Source organism: Anoplopoma fimbria, chromosome 12 (genome assembly GCF_027596085.1).
Source record: "Anoplopoma fimbria isolate UVic2021 breed Golden Eagle Sablefish chromosome 12, Afim_UVic_2022, whole genome shotgun sequence".
Lineage (NCBI taxonomy): Eukaryota > Metazoa > Chordata > Actinopteri > Perciformes > Anoplopomatidae > Anoplopoma > Anoplopoma fimbria.
The window spans coordinates 6,470,772-6,491,883 of record NC_072460.1 but is presented as its reverse complement, the minus strand read 5'-3'; the positions used below and the strand labels follow the sequence as shown (position 1 = coordinate 6,491,883).

Sequence of the window (21,112 nt, the reverse complement as noted above, 5' to 3'; positions counted from 1 at the left end):
GGGTGGCAATGAGAGCAACATTTAAAGAAGGAAAGGGAGATCTTGTTATTGTTTGCACTGTCAACAATCATGTATTTCCTATTCATTTGTAGTAACATTGTAAATTATTGCTTAAGAATTACAAATTAATTGTTGCCTGTGTCACATGTTCTTCTTTGTCCTTAAAATGGAATATGTTGATGTGTTACTATGACTACGTATGTTAACCTTCTACATATTTTACTGTGAGCATTTTTAAGTCCAAAAGACATTTAAAATACGGTTATATATAGTATAGATGGTCAATAGTGGTTTAAAAGTGAAATGTTTTTCACCGACTAATTGAAGAAGTTGAATAATCCTTCAAGTTTAGACTATATTTTACCACCATAATCATTATATGATCTTTTCACCAGATTTGATTTAACAAACCCTTTACTGTTTCAATTCATATTGTAGTTACATTCTTTAGTTGGACAAAGACACTAGACACGTTGAATGTTAATGTCTGTCGGATGTGTTCAGAAATACTGATGCGTTATACTTATTACATTGACTGATGGTGACAGAGGTGGAGGCTGCATTCAATGACAAGCAGTCACTGTAGTTACAACGGCCTTCACCAGTGTCACTGTCGCGCAGCAGATATGCCTCCTAAATAACAAACAACACAGGTGATCCACTTTCGGGTACTTTATACCTAAAAAGACCATCAGCTACAGAACAATTAATGAGCGGAGAGCATTGGAGCAATGCAAAGGTGGAAACTAGTGAAAAATTGTGAGCACCCATCAGACTGTCAGCTCAAATATGTTTTTAGGCATTTTCTGATTGATTTCAGGAAGTCTGGACAGTAAGAAAAAATAAATGCGATTTCCATTTAATTTTTATTTACCGATTTCAAAGGGTGGAACTGTCGCTATGGAGGACAAGAACAGTGTGGATGGATGTTAAATATGCTAGTTTCTGACATCTACGCAGTTGCCACAGCAACTTTTTCAGATAAGTTGGAGATGTCTTGACACGAAAAACAAATCTGATCAGTTGCAGGAAACAGCACGGAGAGTCCATCTTTAAGATCTGATCTCAGAAACAAATCGGATTTGCCTGCAGTCTGAATGTAGCCTCACTCATCTGTCAAATCTCTTTCCATAAATGTTAATAAAAGCAGATGTATTATCTCTCTTTCTTATAGAGAGTTCTCCGTGACGATCAAGCACACTGTGCAAAAAATGGTGCCTATTGATAATGTCACAAATTTTAGACAGAAAAAGAATACAATAGGTGGCTGATGAGATACGATACAATTAACTTTGCTTTTGGCAACATGAAGAAAAAAAAACTCAGCAAAGCTTCATACTGTTGCACTACAAGGTTGCATTAAAGGAAAGAATAAAATATAAAATGCATCAGTGTTGGGAAAGCGGTCACAGAGGCACAGACGTGGAAAAATATTTATAGAAAAGATTCTGGATGTACACATTAAATCTTTATGGCTTGAATGAAGAATACAATCCAGTGGTTAACTGTAGCGTTTGAAACCGAATATATCCTCACTTGTCCATCCTTTTTTATATTAAAATGAAGCCACTTGAAGATACTGCTGATGACAATGTGTGTTAGCATGCTGGATGCTCATTTGTTGTTTTGCAGCCAACTGCTTCAACCTGGTGTGAAGCCAGTGGATCGCGTGTGTGTTTGTGATTAAATAGACATCTGTACTGTGACACTGATTAAAAATGTTGTCCCCTGGAGATAAAGTGACTTTTTGTCCCCGCCTCTGTCACGTTGAAACATTACGGACCCGTCACCATAATGGAACACTCACCATCAAACTCAGCGGGTCCAACGCCGACAATTATTATGGACAGGGGGAGTCCTGCTGCCTGTGCAGGAGACAAAAGGAAAGACAATGAACGTTTAGTCCAGCTGATTCAATAGGATGCATTTAGGTATCTGATTAACTTTGGATAAACAAAGGGGCTTGAAAAGTTGCGATGTGTAATGAAGCCACATGATTTAAAGAAATGTGTGGTAGCACCTCTTCTACTAGGTTCATACAATCTTAATTCACAGGCATCAGTTATAATAAAAGAAAAAGCCAACTGCTGTACCCTAGGTCTGACCTGTGTAACGGGGGCTACTGGGACCTATGTAGATCCTGCTGGAAGTCCGGGCAGTCCCCTGGGATCAGACCCCGGTGCTGGGGGTTTGCACTGGCTGAAAATGAGCTAACTGGGGTTCCTTGACAAAGTTTTTACGACTCGCAGCATTTTTTTAATCCAATAAACACAGAACCTAAACGAACACAATCCACCAAAGAGCCAAACTGAATCCTACTTATAGCGTTCAAGCTTTTGTGTTTCAAGCTCTGTTGTTGTCACAAGTGCATTCTGGGTGCAGGTGATGCTAATTGATGTAGGTATACACACATAGGGTTTGAGTTTTGAATGATGAGTCTAATGTAGATAAAGTGTGAGTTTTTTATTTCAAAGTTAGTGAAAGCAGACAATTGTAATTTTTTGTGTTTCGCAATTGCAAAAAAAAATAGTCATATTACAAGACAGGATGGGTTGGGGCTAACTGGTTAGTAAAATAACTGTTACCACATTCTGTTGTTAATTTATTAATTGAATGTTTCACACTAAACTTCTGGCAATATATTACACATTGCACCTTTAAGTTATTTTGGTGTTTTGAGCATGGTTTTGCAAAAAAGTGTTGATTCATTGTTTTTTGGAATCTGAAAGGTGAAGCTGTTTACCTGACCAAATATCCTAAACTTACAGCAATTACCTCTAATTTTGTATCATTAGGGGGACTTAGAGCAAATATCTCACACTTCACCTTTTTAATTAGGAGGAAGAAAATAACAAATAACTTGCTGTTAATATTCTACACCGACTGCCACGAGAGATATCATTCAGAACCCAACTAATTGGATCGGACACCTCTCAGACATGAATTTGACATGCTATTAAAATAACTATTGATCTCTCCACAGAATTGAGATCAGTCACAATTAGAGCAAAAATATACTTTCCTATCCCTGAATTTGAGTTTGGTATTTTTCCTTTCGTATCACAGAACACTGAGAAGCTGCTTTTAATCCAAACATCCTACATTGTTCTTAAGAAATATAATGGAGCTTTGCCCTCCACATGCAATTGAAGAGAGGACACTGAGTTGAACATCAGCACTAAGGGACAAACACCCACCAGTCTCTGTGCACGCTTGTTTACACATGCGTGTATGTGCGTGTGTGTGTGTGTGTTTGTGTTTTGGTTTACATTGACCACAGCCTCTTTGGTCTGGACCATATCAGATATCACTCCGTCCGTGATCATCAGTAGGACAAAGTACTGAGAGCCATCTGTAATCTCTGCTGCGCAGCTGGGGAACGTGCGCACACACACACACACACACACACACACACACACACACACACACACACACACACACACACACGCAAACACACAAATGAACCCAGGTTAGACATAACATTTTACCTGTGCACCTGCAGACTACTGGTGAAAATACAGAAAAACACCTGCCTGATGGCCTCAAACATTATTCCATAGTCTACGTGGCTCAGAACACAAGCACAAGGAGGAATCAAGCTCACAACATCAAGTAACTTTCTAGGTATTTGTCTGACCCTGAAGTTTGACCTTCCTGAAGTTATGTTTGCCATAACAAATCAGTCTGTTCTTCTCTCCTTTCTGCTCTCTAGATGTTGAATTATAAATTACCTAAGGAGAATACTCTGGTCCCATGATCACTGTCTTCAATTTTTTTTATAATTTTACCCAAATTACATTTTGCACCAAAAAGAAAAAAAGGGCATTGGGGAACCAGTGTGGAGAAAGTTTTCTACCATGTAGGGCAGCCTATAGTATGTAGCACTGCATTGAGTTTTCTTCACTGAAAGGGCACCCTAGGGGTCACTTAGTCACATTTTCTCTATTGGAAGGGCCCCATAGAGGCCACTTAATCATGTTTTCTTCACTGGAAGGGCAGCCTATAGGCCACTTCATCATGTTTTATTGAGTATAAGGGCAGCCTAGGGGCCACTTCATCATGTTTTTTATCGAGTAAAAGGGCAGCCTAGGGGCCATTATTATGTTTTCTCCACTGGAAGGGCAGCCTAGGGCCACTTCATCATCTGTTATCCACTGGAAGGGCACCCATAGAGGGAAGAGAACCCTAGAGGATGCTTTGTCAAGTTTTCTTGCATACAAGTTTTCAGCTTATTATACGGGTGAGGGGGTGATGAGGTTAATTATATATTCATTCATTCATTCATTCATTCATTTTCCGTAACCTGCTTATCCAGTTAAGGGTCGCAGGGGTGCTGGAGCCGATCTCAGCTGTCAATGGGCGAAGGCAGGGTAGGTCAGGTCGGACAGGTCGCCAGTCTGTCGCAGGGCTGACATATATATAGACAGACAGACAACCACTCACACTAACATTCACACCTACGGGCAATTTAGAGTCTTCAGTGAACCTTAGTTGCATGTCTTTGGAGTGTGGGAGGAAGCCGGAGAGAACCCACGCTGTGTCAGTGCTAACCACTACACCACCGTGCAGCCCCATTTATATATTCTCATATATATTTAGATTGCTTCCAAAACAGTTCTTGTCCAATCCCAGTTTAACAACTCTAGGCAGCTCAAACAAGCTTTGGAGAAACCTAACCATAACCTACTAGCATTACAGGATATCAGAGTTTAGGGAGGCATTAGCGACATTAACCCCATGTACAAATGCACATGGACAAGGAGCCACAAAATGTAAGAAAATAATCCCCCAAAAATGCTTAATAAAAAATATCACATGTGAAAACCATTATCATACCAAAAAAAAATGCATATCTAACTTTGGGATTTCTGTGATTAAGCACATTTGATTTGAATGTAACAATAAAACTCAATTAAAGTGGATTTGATCTCCTTCCAGACACCATGGCAACTCCTTTATTCACAGAATTGTTTACTACCTAAAAACAAAAACCTTCAGCACCAGAGAGACCCTTCAAAAAATAACAAGAACCGAAAAACACGGCATGAAGGAAACCGTGTGACCCTGCTTCATTTTTTTCAAACATGGGGGCTCGATGAGAAAAACAAATGGAAATATCCACATCTCCGAACTCATCTGGCATCATTTCAAGCCAGAGCTGATATCTGGCAGCTGAGTGTTGAGTGTTTTCAACGCGTAGGTGTGTGTGTGTGTCCTTCACCAGCTGTTTGTGTATTTATTGCAAGGAGACAGTATCTTATACCAGCAACTTAGCTGTTCCACCTGGCTGAACATGACATCGATCTGTGAGTCTATATTTCTGTGTGTGTGTGTGTAATACATGTGTATGTGCACGTGTATGGGATTTTAGCCTCAGGTCACAGTAGGATGAGCACATGTGACACACACATAAACACACTCACCTGTGTGTTGTGTTTATGTGTTTTTTCAGTGGGTGATCTATGCCACCTCCACGCCTCTTGCTGCCTGACACAGTGGTGTCGAACACAGGGCGGGATAAAAACAACTGGGAACTGATAATTATGCGCAGTGACACGCGGGGTAAAATGTCCAACAACTGGTCAAGCAGCCAAGTAAATCTGTGTTTTCACAGCAAAAACATGGAATTGCCCGCGGCGTCAGATCTTTAAGCGTCCTCTAGACCAGTCACATATTGCAGGTCTTAGTTTTAAGGTGCAAAAAATAGACAAAGACATCAATCAGCTCATTCCTTGACTGGTCATTTGCTCCTATGCTGAATACCCATAGACTAACATTATTTTTCTAATCATCTCGTTTCAACCAAAACTCAGAAGATCTATTTTGTTTCCATGGAGGCTTAGACCATAGTATTAGAATAATTTATGAACTCACAAATGCAACAGTTTCTGTCAGAAACCAACACTCTCAATGATGCAAAATCTGGTTTCAATTCAGGATACCGTCGCCTACAGTACTAGCAGTATTGTAAATCCTAAATGTCCCAAAAGCTGTCAACCCTACACAGAGCTGGATTCTAGCGATGCCACGTGATCACGTTAGATCTTGTTGGGATTCAATGCGTTTGCGTCCGTCCAGACGGTGTCCAGACCCAATCCGCATCCTGTGAGGAGTTGACGGCAGCTTAAGCAGTTTAAGTGTGTGCGAAGCGACTTGGTAAGGTGACCAATGTTATAAATATTGATGGTGCAACTGCACAGCAGGTCAGAAGGTATCAGAGACCCAAAAATTGCCTTTTGCAAGCAAGGGTCAGACTATAACATCTCTGTCCACAATGAATCCATATCCGTATGATGCATGTATGTACAAACAACGTAGTGTACCTATCAGTTGTGCGCTCAAGTTCACTCGACCTTTTATCTTCTCACATTTATTCTCTCTAAACAGAAAAACAAATGTTTCATATTGTGATATTTACTGAAAATGACATACAAGAAGTAAAATCAGCTTTCTGGCGACCTCGCTACAGCCAGGCGCCACCTTTATTCACAGGTTCTATAGATAACTGCTCTATAGTGCTATAGTCAGATGTTATTTTGACAGGTTCTCTGCTATTTTAAATAATCTTCTGGATTCTACATGTGATACTAAAAACAAATCCATAATCAAGCCCATTTTTCCCATAAATAACTTTTTTCTTCTAATATTAAGGCGTAAGAAACTGATTATTGGCTGACGGGATGCTGTAACCTGCTTATTTAGCCAGATTATCTCTAATCTGGTTTTAAAGCTTCTTGCGAGTCATGTCACTAATAAGCTTTGATCTAGGCCTATAAATATGATAAATAAATAAAAATCCATCAGTTGTTGCTGCCTGAAAACCAAATCATCCCCTTAATCTTGAAGGTATTATTGCCCCTTATACACACGCATACTTTCAGACTTACTTTGCCACTTTGTTGATAACAGGTGCAAAGTTGGTGGGTCCATACAGCTGCACCGTCCTCAGGCTCTGGAAATAGGCCTCCAGAACCCCCTCTATGCCCACACAGTTTGGATTCTCAGCATCACCGCTCTGCAACAGACAGCATACGGGACACTAATGAAGCACACAGTGTACATTTACACATCCAGTGTACAGGAGGTATAATTAGAAAAGCATGCAGTAAGCAAGGGACATCAACCCCTCCAGAGTCCATAACCGAAGACAATATTTACGTAGTTCTTCCAATTAAAGATAATTACAAATGTTATATATTGTGTTTTGAGCCGTAACGATACGCAATCTATCTACATCTGATACACTGTATACAAGGAAATAGGGTAAAACAGGTGGACCATACCATGAAAGAGAACATATCCTGAAAACTTGAGAGGCTAGATACAACTAAATGTATCTCTCTTCAGCAAACAATAGGAACAGCATCGAATGAAAAATTCTGGGTGAGTTTGTGTGAGCTTGCGATTCTACCAGTAAACTTTTCACGCCAAATATCAAGTTAACACCAGTACCGACATGGCTGTGCCAAATCAGTGATATCACATACGGTCTGCTATTTTTTACCAAAGTGTATATATTAAAAACTTGTGAAATAAATACCTAAAAGTAATTGTTTGTTTGTCTGGGGAAGTGGATGATCCGTCATTACTACAAAACCTTTACTCAACACAGTGTTGCTGCAAAAACAACTTGAGAGAACCTTGATGGGCAGCTGAATCCCTGCTAGGCCTTTTTCAGATAATTAGTTAGCTTTACGAGTAGACCGCTTGTAGTTAAATGCCATCATCTGACGGATAACTCCTATGCCGGATTGTTATAGGGGCCATCCATCATGATCCCACCTTGTAAGCTTCACTTGAGGTGAATCAGATAGATAGCTAGCTAGCAAGCTAACGATGATTTCATACATTCAATGGAAGACTCCAAAGTTTCAATGAAAGTTGAAATGCTTTCTTTTTGGTTTGAGTAAAGGGTTCACATTCATGTTTAAAAGATGTAACCCTAGACTCAATTTTTTGTTGTTCCCATGTTTTATTTGTTTATGTATATACCAGGGACAGTGCACATTAATCAATGTTTAACTTTAGTTAGCTAAACAGCTAATTTCCGTCTGTAGTCCCTGGGCAGGTTATTACAATTAAGAGGCCTAATATTATCAGTGCAATTCAACAGCAAACACTTTAAAAAAAACACTCAATAAAGCACAATACGATAAAATACATGAATACATCACAAAAGGAGCAGATTTGTGAAAACAAAGCCTAACTGAGATGATATTGATATATTGGATCAGCGTATTGACTCGCGTAAACGCCAACACCCAATCCTGCAACTGAGGCTGTATCAGTGGTGTTACAGATACTCGTATACGTATCTGAACAACTCTAGTAATATAAAGATATCAATTGATTCTGCGTTTACTTTTGTTCACTGGGAGAGACAGAAATTGAAAGACTCTCTCAATCAAAACTTAGCTTTTTGGAAAGGGAGGACATACGGGGACAAGATGAGGAGACTGAGAGAAAAAGAAAAGAGAGAAGTGGTGGAGATGAGAGAGAAAGGGCAGGTACTATCCACTCTGCCCAGGATAGCATTATATCCCTGTTCTGTTCAACACAAACAGAAACTGATCCAATTCACGCAATGTGATTACCACAGAGATATGTTTTGACCTTGGTATTTGTAAAACCCTACGTACAGGCCTGCTGACAGGGATTTAAGACTTAATCAATCAATAATGTCACAGTAATAAAGTTTTAATGTGGAGTTTTTGAAGAGACACTTCTGTGATTTAGTATTGCCCTTCCACAAAGTACAGGGACTCACAAGAGTCTTAAGAGCCATATTTGGCTTTCCTTCAGCTTAGCATCCAGCGGTTTTCTAACTGGTCGCCCTGATCCCTCAGGAGGATGCAAGGAGGAAGTGGAGGGGGAATGCTGGGAGATTTCCTGCTGGCAGCCAGATGAGCCGACTCCTCAACTTCTGCGACCAGCTGTCGTCGCTGCGACAACTCCTGGTCCAAGCCACACCCTGCTATACGGGCAACCTGTGTGTTTGTGTGCGCGTCCAATCCTTGTGTTTGTGTGTGCGTTTTACACGCGTGTCTTACCAGCGGGAAGCCGTGGGAGATTTTGCCATCGGGGGGCAGCTTAGCTCCGAAACCATAGGCAGGAAAAAGCTTGTCGCTGTCGTAGTCCTGGATGATCTCACCCACCGCTTTCAGGGCCATGGCATATGCATTCATCTGGTAGGGACTCATGTAGTGGAGGGACGTGGGCTGGGAGGGGTTACCTGGGAGGAAGACACACACACACACACACACACACACACACACACACACACACACACACACACACACACACACACACACACACACACAGAACACAGTGAAGTAAATGATAATATGTCTGCCCCCCTTCTCTTAGTGTGGTTTTCACCTGTAAAATACAAAGTGTCACCAGAGCACAGGAGATGATTCACGCTAACCGTGTGTTTCATCTCCTCATTTCAAACAGGTTTTCACAAAAGTAGCGTCTAGCATTTGCATTTTTGAATAAGAGACAGGCCGTGTTTGTGGTGAACTGTATGAAGAATCTTGGCATTAACAGTCAAATTTGATACATGCAGTGATGAAAAAAAGAGTCACGTTAACAGGATTATTATGGGAAGTTATCGGTTTATGGTTTCATGTAAATGTCTTACGCAATTACTTCAATATTTTAAGCAGTGTAAATACCGTATTACACACATGGAAACATAACTGAATGCCAAGTCTGACTTCTCCCCTTGGGATAAGCGGTTCTCGAGTCCCTCCTCCATAATGAAACAATCACCCCGCTTTAAAGGAAATTAAAGGAGGGGGGGGGTGATTTGATTAGCAACGATCGCTGCCAGATCCTAAAACACCTACCGATAATGTATTCCCCCTAATCCCATCTACTTCCCAACTGCTCCGCAGGTGTACCGCACAGCTCTAGTCACAAAAATACCAAACACAATCGTCACTCTCCGTGCACGTTGCGCGGTCGACTGCACTTCCCATCATGCAAAAAGAGCCTAAATGTAACAATCTATTCGGAAAACAGCGGTGTGCCCACCATGACCGTACGCAGGAGTGTCTGCCATGAAAAATGAACAAAGGTCATGTAACATTACAGAGGGAAAAAGGAACAAGTGCTTTTCACACTGAAGCGTTATTATATTTCAAAAGTAAACGCTCACTGTAATAACTGAAAACACAAAACTCAAGTTGTGTCACTATAGTTTTCTACAGCAAGTGATGTTTATGGAGGAAACTCATAAAGTTGAGTGAAGGTGCATTACACACTGCAGCCATATTGGAAGTCCCTATCTTCTGAGCGAAATAATATAAAAAATATTTTATTGTTTGACTCTAGCTAGATGAATAGCTTAGCGTTAAGACTGGAAGCAGGGTAAACGACTAAACTAGTGGTTCCCAAAGCTAAAAACTACTCCTACAAAAACCTCTAAAGCTTACTAATTAGGGCGTTGCATCTTGTTTGTTTAAACTGTACACAAACAGAAATGTAAAAACCACAATTGACCTGGAGACAGAAGGCAATTAAATTAAGGATCAGTGTTCCTGTAAATTCGGGGAGGTTTTTAATTCAGTTACAATCATTAAAAAGCAAAAGCAGCATGTGTAGACATTCAGGACACCTTCAGTAGGTAGCGTAGCATAGAGGTGCTAATGCTTGTTAAGGATGTGCTAACGTACTCTGCGAATGTTAGCTCCACAGCTTTTTTAGTTAAAAATGTCAAGGTTTTAGAAACGTATATCTCCTTCCAACCTAACCAGGTAACTAGTATCACTTTTACACAACGTCTAACCATGAAAACAAAGAAAATCAGAAACTATTGCATGAAAGCAGAGCCGGTGTCAGATCGGGCCGATGCTACAGTATGATTGGCCAGAATGCGCTCGACACGCCTGTCGCGCAACGTCAAGTGTATGGTGCCAGTTTGTAACCTCACGCCTCTACGGTTTCCATTGAAAATGACTTGTAACCTGTTGCTGTGTCGCTCTTAGTGTGAACGGAGCGTTCTAAAAAAAGCATGCTTGCCATAATGAATGAAATGACATGCAAGACAATAGGCATTTATCTAAAACACAACTAAACGTGACCTACCGTTGGATGCTGTGAAGTCTATAGCCACTGTGAAGTTGAGTTGTGTTCTGTTGCAAAGACAATCGGAAAAACAACAAAGGTCACACACTTCAGTACACTTAATACACACTGTATCTCCAACATATACACATTGACACAATTAAGTGCAAAGTAATCAGTTTACTGGTCCACTGGCTAATTGGTATGGCTGGACAATATTCCCTTCACCACCTCGAAGGCCTAATGAGGTAAAACAAATGTAACCAGAGTTTGAAAGTGATTCAACTGAATGAATAAGTTATTAACAAATGCAAATTTCCCACAAAACTTTTAGCCAATATGAATTCATAGTGATGCTCACAGAGGGGCTATTGGGAAATTCAATCAGATTTCTCCACACACAACACAAACACAAATTGCTTTAGAGGTAATTTCATTGATTTACATTCATTTCCTGATGACTTACCACAACCATAACCGCTATTGACCTAACCCTTACCCTAAACCAAGTCCTCACCCTAAAATATAATGACGGGGCCTTGCATTTAGTCCCATTAGCAAGGCGAACCCCCACAGTGTGATACTGTAAACAGATTTATATCCCCACAACAAACAGTCAACATGGCGGCTTTTGACACTCACCGCAAGAGCAGGCCAATTATTATTCCACTCACCCTCCTCGGATGAAATCCACAAAGGTATACTCGGACTCCACTTTGAAGGACAGCAGAGTAACCTGGCGTACACACACACACACACACACACACACACACACACACACACACACACACACACACACACACACCGAGGCATAAACAGAGAAGGAGGGGTGGAGAAGGGAGAGGGGGCCAGGTAGACGGGAAGGAATGAGACAAACAGGTGGCCAGACAGCAGCGGAGTCAGCAACAGAGAAGCAGATGTAAGAGGTGATGATACCTATATAAATATGCATAACACGAAATGGGACATCGGAGATGTGGGCGTACTCACAGTTCCAGAATTGACGTACTTCTTCTTTTTGCCTTTCTTCTTGGGATTTAAAACCTGCCAGCGAATGGTGGAAAGCGAGTTAGTGACTGAGCAGGTACTTCATACCCTGGAACAATGTTTACATGAATAATTCAACAGATTCCTGTTACTGAGAGGCCGTGAATTGAGACTGATGATATGTTTAACTGTGTTTATATAGAGTAGAGATGGTAAAAAGTGAGAGGTGAAGAGATTAAACTATCCATCCTTTACAAATCCGACTTAGCTCTATCTCCTCCTTTAGATTAGTTAATTCAATGTTTTTTCTTCATTCATTATGCTGTTGTAGTATCATTAATTGGTTAGCTTGGAGCAAATTTAAGCATTCCTTTCATATGAGTAGGTTTTAATAAGCTGTAGGCATTGATGGGCTTTTATTCCCAGCACAACCAATAAATAGTTCTTGTCAAGCAATGGTTTTGTTTGGACATATTAAAAGACCCTTAACCTCAACGTTAGGCATCAGAAAAGTTCTTTGTCCTAATTGCCTCACATCATATAAGTAAAAAAAACAAAACATTTGTATTAGAATTAAGTGTATTTTATAGTGCGAAAGGGAACATTGCATTTCTATATCCTCGTATATCCTTGGAATCATATCTTTAGAAAACTTTTTGCGTTATCCTACGACTGTCCAGCAACGCAAGCCTTCAGTACGCCTGCACAAGCACCTGCAGTGTAAAACCTGTTAGGCAACAAAACCACTTGGTTATGTTTAGAAAAACATAAGGGTTTTAGGTTGTTATCATAGACTGTATATAAGAAGTGGACGTAGTCATCACGATGTCAGCCATTTGTTTGTTGACTGCCATTATGAAGCCTCAAGTTCGGCAATATCGCTGTCGCCATTTTGGCTTTTTGCAACCAATAAACAGAAGTTACCATATATTTATTTTTACAATGTATACATCAAGTGAGAAGTAGGGTCATTTTTCTCATAGACTTCCATACAATTGGGCTTCTGTCGCCCACTGCTGGTCAGTAGAGAGAATGCAAGTTTTAAGACACTTCAGCATTGGGTTCACTCCGCAGAACAGGAGGTTGCCGCCTGGTTATATAATATGAAAGGCATAAAAGGTGTACAGAAGTGACATTACCTAAGTACTGAAGTAACAAATAAGCTAAATTCTGGTACCTTTCAACCGGATCTCCTCCCTTCGCTGACTTTGTCGCTTTTTTTATTACGTAAACTGTCCTGCCTCACGTTTATGTGGATTACATACAAATATATTACTTGGGTTATAATAATTATACTGCATTACTTTTCGTAGGTTTTAGCCACGGATAGTGTATGAGAGCAGCCTCACCATTTATATATTATTGATGTTTGTACTGACTTTGTGCTTATTCGGTTAAAAACTGTACAAAAAAGAAATTTCTTTGCTTCTGTGATGAATCTTTGATTTCAACGGACAATGTTGAACCTACTCTTCCTACTGAGAAAAAAAAAGATATTGCAGGTGATGGGGACCTGGAGAGGTAGGGTGTATCCCTGATTTTGGATTTGTCCCAAAAATAATGTTTGACTAAGTGTTTGGCCTTTTATTGTAGACTTCAATTTTATTTAGTAATTCAACATTTACATTTCTAACCCTGCATCATAACAAAATAGCAACAAAAGCAGTGAACAAACAACAAACCACCCCCGTGTCACGTCTCACCTCATAGACGTTGAACTGGTTCTGCCCTCGAGACAGCTCTCTGTAGCTGGTGGTGAACTCGCCAATAAAGTCATGGCTGCAGACAAAACACCCACGAAGACAGGCAAGCGTGAACACAGATTTCATAATCAGAGAGAAAATTGTCAAGTCTCTTCCCACGTGTCTTTCCTTGATTCTTTGTTTCTGTCAATTTCTCAAAGTATTTTTTTCCGTTATAGAATTTACACAAGGTGTTTTCATTTTCCTTTGACTTTTAAGAGACATCAATGTGAATCACAGGGCCACAGTGAGTGGTTACCCACAGATGATTTTACCTTCCATCTCGATCCCAGTCAAAGACATCTACCTTCACAGTCCTGAAATAGACAGAGAATATTTCAGTTCTGAAGGTTTGCTTATATCAGATCATATCCTGTCAATAAAACGAGAACCTGAAATTCTATTAAATTAAAAAAAAGTGTTTCTGTTTGTGTTTATACTTAAGCTCTTGCAAACTATTCTAACTTGAACTTTCCAACCTTTAGATTAAATGTCATGCTAACGCGCCAAGGTTCATGTGTGCCATTTTGAATGTCAAGTTCCTACCATAATTAACAAAAACCAAGGAGAAGTAGAGGATAATTGCTCTCTAGTTTTTGCAAAAGTGGACCTGTAACTACGTCTGTATGGAGTGTGTATCTGGCAGCAACCTGAGTTATATAACAGAGTGCTGTGTTAAAACTGAGTCAGTCTCAATAACACCAGTGCTGGTCCCTGGGACACCATGACCGACTGCTGGCATTATTCTGACCGCCCCAGCAACAGGTGATGTCATCCACATAAGAGTCTGCCTGTGCCGTAAAGTTCCCTTCCAGACATTATTTAGTATGTTAAAATACTCTGCTATGATTAATATGTTATTTAACATGGTTAATCCCACATTGAAACTAGTAAGGGTGGTTAGCCTCTTTTATTTTTTTATGTTGTATGTACACTTGTTGGCTTGAAACTAGTACGTTAGCGTCTCTTATTTGTTTATGTTGTCTGTTAGCTTGTACCTGGTAAGTGAAGTTAGTGTCTTTAATTGTTTATGATATTTTTAGCTTGTAACTGGTCAGTGAAGTTAGCATACTTTATTTGTTTACGTTGTTTGATAGCTTGTAACTGGTAAGTGAAGTTAGCATACTTTATTTGTTTACGTTGTTTGTTGTTTTGTACCAGATCTAGTTTTGGACGGCACATTTGAATCCTTGCTTTTAGGTAACTTCAAGGACATCTACTGCTTCATTAGAAACCCAGTCGCCAGAATTAAATGTTGCTTCAAAACACAGACACATTGAATTTTGACGTTTCTGAACCAAAAATACATTTAAAATATTTCTACAGAAGTGTCAATATCATTAGGCCTAGGCAACTACTTTTCAGTAGTTGGGTTAAAATATGTTACTTTTGGTTTCAGACAAACACCGGTCTCCAGGGTGAAAGTCCCATGTTTGACCCATCCATCCACCTCAACTTCATCCATATGTGGACATATGCGTGTTTTGATTAAACAGGCCCTATTATGCTATTTTCCGGGTGCATATTTTTATCTCAAGTTACAGTTACAACATGTTTACATGCGTTAATGCTCATAATCCGCCTTGTTTTCTCATCCTGGCTGTCCTGCAGCACCTCTTCTCACCCTCGCTCTGAAATGCTCCGTTGTAGCGCTTGCTCCTCCCTCCAGACAGCAAAGTCTGCCCTGATTGGTCAGCTAGCCCGCTCTGTTGTGATTGGTCAACGTTTCACATTATAAAAAACTCTTCCTTCGGAGCGCCAGCTCCGTCTCTTTCTTTTGTTGTTTGAGGGCCAAACTAACCGGAAGGAGTTTTACGTCACTTCTGTAACATTATGACCTCAAAAAGTTACGGAAGTGAAGGAGATAATTCAATGGAGCCGTTTCAGGCAGCTCAGGAGCAGTGTTTCTGAGGGGGAGGGTAACTCCTTTTAGGCGTTGACTTCAGGTTTTACACTCTACGGACCTTTTACATGTACAAAAATATATATAACACACAAGGGCCACTTTAAAACATTTTTACTATACGTCAGATACGAACCTAATCAGGGAGAAAATACATTCCTTTGAAACAATGATGCAGTTTCGTTGCATGGGGATGTCATTTTTAGACCAGGCTGTCAGTAGAGGAATGTGAAAACACCTCAAACTTTGCGCAGACACAAGTCAGCACAGTCAAGTTTCTTCATTGCCTATATAGCAATTGAATATTTCATGATGACATTTTACTTACATCCATTTGTATATATAAAAGAGTTGTTTTAAACATGTAACTGACCTGTCATAGTCACCATTGCAGAGAGCTCTAACAGGGATGGTGAAGGGCTGCCACACCGGGTTCAGTGTGTTCTTGATCACCTCCGTCTTGTGGCAGATGGTGAACCTGCCAGCAAAATAACACACACACAAGGCCAATAAAGGGAGAGCACTTCATATTGCCCGTGAAGATAATCCCACATCACTTATCTGCAGCTTCCTTTGCAGGTTGTTGTTTTATTTTTTTTGTATCTGTTTAGTATATCTGGCGGACTTGACAGAATTGCAAGTTTTATTACTAAAAATAAATAAAAAGACAGAGCAGCATTAGGAGGTAATAATCTTGCGGGTTGAGATACGCCTCAATGGGTGGTGTCATATGACTCAAATCACACAAAAAAATATATTTGTATATGAAACCAGATGAGACATTTGAAATTATTTGCCTAAACATATGTTTTACGTCACCTCCGAAATGTTAACAAAACCTGTTTCATACATTGTCCAATACAGTGTTTGCAGGCTGTTATTGATGTTCAGCAAAATCAACATGGCTTGTATAACAATGGTTTGAAACTCTTGACAAAAATGTGAAAAGCTCTCTTTTAGACGGCCTCAATGTCACATTTATTAAACATCCCATCTGTCCCTGTCTGTTCAGAGTGCCTTATCTGGTAATATCTGAATAGTGCTCAGACTCACGTTCCGTCCTCATTACTCCGGTAGAAAACCAGGAAGGGGTCCGACTTGCCAAAAAAGTCCTTTTTGTCTAGCTTGTTTGCACACAGCTGCATGGTTGCAATATCCTGAGGACGAAGACAAGCAGTTTTTAGTAAAACATAAATAAAAACATCTATTTATCTATCTATCTATATATATATATATTTTTTTTTTTTTTTTTTTATTTCTAAGTCAGTAGTTTGTTTTTCTTTGCAAAATAATTTCTTGCCTTGGAACTGAGACTTCAGAATGGTAAAAACTCATGATTAATGGCAACGCAACCGTGGATCACAATCCCAAACACCAGCGTTGGGATAGGCTTAATAACCGATGCATTCATAGACTGCGGTGATTTCAATCCAGTGTTTCTTTTAAATTGCACATTTTACTAGTAGGGGAAAGAGACTTTATTATGGGCTGTCTGCAATAAAGTCAGAGGGAATGGCTTCATACATATGGATGCATAGTCGCAGCAGTTAATGAGAAGCTATTTTATTCATGCTTCTTTGTTGAAATGGCTTGGATAAGAAAGGAAGGAAGGAAGGATTGAAGGGTATGTGGATGGTTGGATGGATGGATGGATGGATGGATTGATTGATTGCCCTCCCTTAATGAGGCACATAAGTCATTGCCTACAGTAGGAAGGCATCACGGGAAACCTAAGCTTGTCATTGACACATAGGGTTTGTCAGCCTAGACACACACACGCACTCACACACGCACATACACAACACACTTATCAAAATTTCTGAAGAGCATTTGGATCTTGTCAGGAGCAAAACCTCCCAGAGTAATGATGGTAAACACAACCAGGATAAGCCTGTTCACATAATGGTCTCTGGAGCGCACACACACACACACACACACACACACACACACACACACACACACACACACACACACACACACACACACACACACACACACAACCTTGTACTTCTCACTTTGTGAGGACAATCATTGACAAAATGCATTTCCTAGCCCATTACCCTGACCTTAACTTTAGGTTACTTGCGTAACCCCGGTTCTCTGAGTAGCATGAGTGCGTGTCTCACATTGGGAACGCCTACGGCGGGACCTCATCAGAAGCTCCTATCGCATTCTGCCAGCCAGGATTGGCTGGAACTAAGCACGTCAGTGTCAAGGAGGGTGGAGGCCCTCCCCCTATAAGGGGCTTGGCACTACGCTGCCAGTCATTCAAAAATGCTCACCTCTTCCTCGCTACGAATGAGCAGGGAGGGTGGTCTGGTGAGACACTAACTCATGCTACTCAGAGAACCGGGGCTACGCAAGTAACCTAAAGTTCTCTTTCATAGCATTCGTTTCGTGTCTCACATTGGGAAAATACTGACTCCCGGATTGCTGGGCACATGTTCCAGGGGAACCAACTGTCTTTAAATTAGCTTTACCGTGGTTTAGCCGTGCACCCTTCATGAAGTGGCAGACCAAAGGATGCTGGCCCACAGCCCTCCCCTCATAACCAATATGACAGAATGCAGAAATAGCTGCCAGGTACACTTTGATTGTGGAGAAAGCCTTCCTTTTGTCCACCAAGTCTTGTAAGAAAGCCAATATTACAGCCACGGAACACTGAAGTGGAACTTCCTCAACATCTAAGCACCATTTTCCAAAAATTAACCATTTTCTTTCATAAAGGGACCTCGTTGAAGGGGCCCTGGCATTCTGGATGGTCTCAATTATGCTCAGAGGGAGGCCCGTGGTCCTCAGATTGAACCACTCACGGGCCAAGCCCACAGAGCCAGCCTCTCTGGGTGGGGATGAAATATTTCTCTGCGTGCCTGAGACAGCATGTCCCTGCGTATTGGAAGGGGCCATGGCTCCTGGTAAAGCAGCTGGGTTATCTCTGCCAGCCAGTGCTTCGACGGCCAGTAAGGAGCTATGAGAATCACCGTCAGACCCTCCCCCCACACTCTGGCTAGGGTCGGCGAAATCAGAGCTATTGGGGGAATACATACAATAGAGCACGAGGCCACTGGCAGAACGCGATAGGAGCTTCTGATGAGGTCGCCCCGTAGGCGTTCCCAATGTGAGACACGAAACAAATGCTATGAAAGAGAACCACTAGAGCTAAACGCCTGACCCCAACCCTTACCCTAACCAGAACCTAAGCCTTATGGTAACCTGAACAGACCTTTGAAGGTCTGTCTCCGGACAAGATGTCCTCGCAAAGATATAATACAAATATATGTACAGGTACACTCTCTCTCTCACACACACACATCCATAAGTAGCCAAAATGACAAATTCAACTTTACTATTCAAACATTTCTCTGTGATACAAATATTACCAAAATAACACGCACACATAAACACAGAAGAAATTCAGTCTGTATCTGACTGCCTGATTGGTGGTGATATATTTTTGTGGCAGGGGAATGGAAAAATTGGAAGAGAAAAATCACTTTGTTTGTGGCTGGAAACCATCTTGACAGTAAATTTGAATCATATTTAGAGAGTCTGGGAAAGTCAACATCAAGCATTAATCAGCGCTGAACAACACTGAAAACTTAACTTGGGGGGGTCCCAATGAAGGGATTTAAATGTCATGATCTGTCGTTGAAAGACTGGCCCATCGTTAAACACTTTCTGTTTATTCGTGTGTGGGTGTGTTTGTGTGCGCGTGGGGGAGGATTGCAAGCTACAACAGTATCGGCAAATAAAACATGCAGACTATATGAAAATATTCTAACATCACTTAGGTTGTGTGCATTTTCATGAGTGTGTGTGTGTGTGTGTGTGTGTGTACTGACCCTGCAGTTACTGAGCTCCTCTGCAGCAAAGATAATGACTCCACACTTCTTCCCCGGTATCCCACTGAGGGCAAAAGTAGAGAGAGAGAGAGAAAGACTGAGAAAGTAGGTAATTGTGGCATGTCATAAATAATACAATTGCCAAGTCGATGTCATTCATAGCTACAAGCTGTTATTGAGGTGAGGTGACAGCCCATCATGCAGATTTTCATTTTTACAATTTGCAGCCCTGCTTTTCTGAAAATGGCAGCTTTTGGGCAAAGTGAGGTCCGTTCAGTTCGAATCTTTAATTTACTAATTTGTTTTGAACATTTACATTTAACTAAAAAAAAAGGCACACTAGTCCAACTCACCTCACATAAATCTTATCCATATTAAGCATATTTTGGACACAACCTTCCAAACACAAATCAGGCCTGTTATCTGCACTGACAAAGTGGATGTCAGTGTGTGCTTAAACGGCTACCATGTTAATAAAAATTAAACATCTCCTCAAAACAGCCTGTAAAGCAGTGGTTACTTAATACAATGACTCACTTTTTTACCAGGGTAAATTGCTCTGAGCACAACTGCTGGCAGCTACCCATTACAACAATCTAATTTGGCCACTGAGGACCTCAACTGGAGCAGATGGAGGTATAGTGCCTTGCTTAAGGGCACCTCAGATGTGGTGTACGAAATCAAAACTTTCCAGTCCAGCATATCAAACCAGATGGTATGCTGAGTGGTCTTGGAAATAGGGTATTTACTACCTAAAGTAACACATTTTACCACGTTAAAGCAACCCTATGAAATGTGTGCCGCATAGTGGCCAGATTTTTATAGATTAGACGCCGCTGCAATATTGGATTCCAGGTACAAGCCTGCTGTCAAACTTGAACATGCCTTCTAAATCCGTTAAATCGCCAAAGATGCTTACTGAACTGGCTTAAATTCTTAATTTGTAAACCATAGACTGTATATAAGAAGTGGACTGCACCCATTGGTTTGTGGACGGACGTTTTAAAGCCTTGAGTTCACCGTCGCCATGTCGATTTTTTCGCAACCAATGAACAGAAATTACCATACTTGTAATGCGGAGGAGTGACATAGAGACGCCAGTATGGCTCTAGTAGCGGCAGGGACCTGTTAATCACAGTAGCTCGCCCTAAAGCATACTCTATTTTATGGTCTATTTGACTCTAAATGGACAATAATTTACTAAATAAAATGGGACCAGCTTATAAAACCTCCATGTACAAAAAATAAGGGGAATTAAAGTGATTTAGTCAAGTGATTCAGGCATAGTTTCACTTATATTGGAGATTTAATGATAAACAGAGGAAAGGATTTAGTTTTAAACAAAAACATGCTTTATTGAGCAGGATAAAATCTAATAAAATAAAATGTAATATAGGGATATGTTAAAGTGTGAATCATTTTTAAAGTAGCAGTTGGTGTGATTAAAAAAAAAAAATAGAACAACCTCTACTTCAATCTTTTTGGTATATAATATTCAATATTCTTTCTGTTCCAAATCAGGGGAATGAAAGGAGGAAAATCCCTTCCATCACACCCTCAATCATCTT

General features: G+C 40.6%; 1 protein-coding gene across 1 annotated transcript in view; it reads right to left on the bottom strand.

Moving 5' to 3' along the window:
* LOC129099401 (copine-9-like) overlaps nt 1-19,917 on the bottom strand; it is a 79,082-nt gene extending 59,165 nt beyond the window's left edge. The window contains exons 1-13 of the mRNA XM_054608632.1: nt 19,898-19,917; nt 19,545-19,608; nt 16,756-16,859; nt 16,076-16,180; nt 14,075-14,116; nt 13,761-13,836; nt 12,061-12,114; nt 11,745-11,806; nt 11,092-11,138; nt 9,051-9,232; nt 6,888-7,015; nt 3,270-3,372; nt 1,808-1,865 (exon numbers count right to left, since the gene is read on the bottom strand). Coding sequence (XP_054464607.1) covers nt 1,808-1,865; nt 3,270-3,372; nt 6,888-7,015; nt 9,051-9,232; nt 11,092-11,138; nt 11,745-11,806; nt 12,061-12,114; nt 13,761-13,836; nt 14,075-14,116; nt 16,076-16,180; nt 16,756-16,859; nt 19,545-19,608; nt 19,898-19,917 — 1,045 coding nt within the window. The remainder of the gene's footprint in view (nt 1-1,807; nt 1,866-3,269; nt 3,373-6,887; nt 7,016-9,050; nt 9,233-11,091; nt 11,139-11,744; nt 11,807-12,060; nt 12,115-13,760; nt 13,837-14,074; nt 14,117-16,075; nt 16,181-16,755; nt 16,860-19,544; nt 19,609-19,897) is intronic.
* Between the last annotated feature and the right edge of the window lie 1,195 nt (nt 19,918-21,112).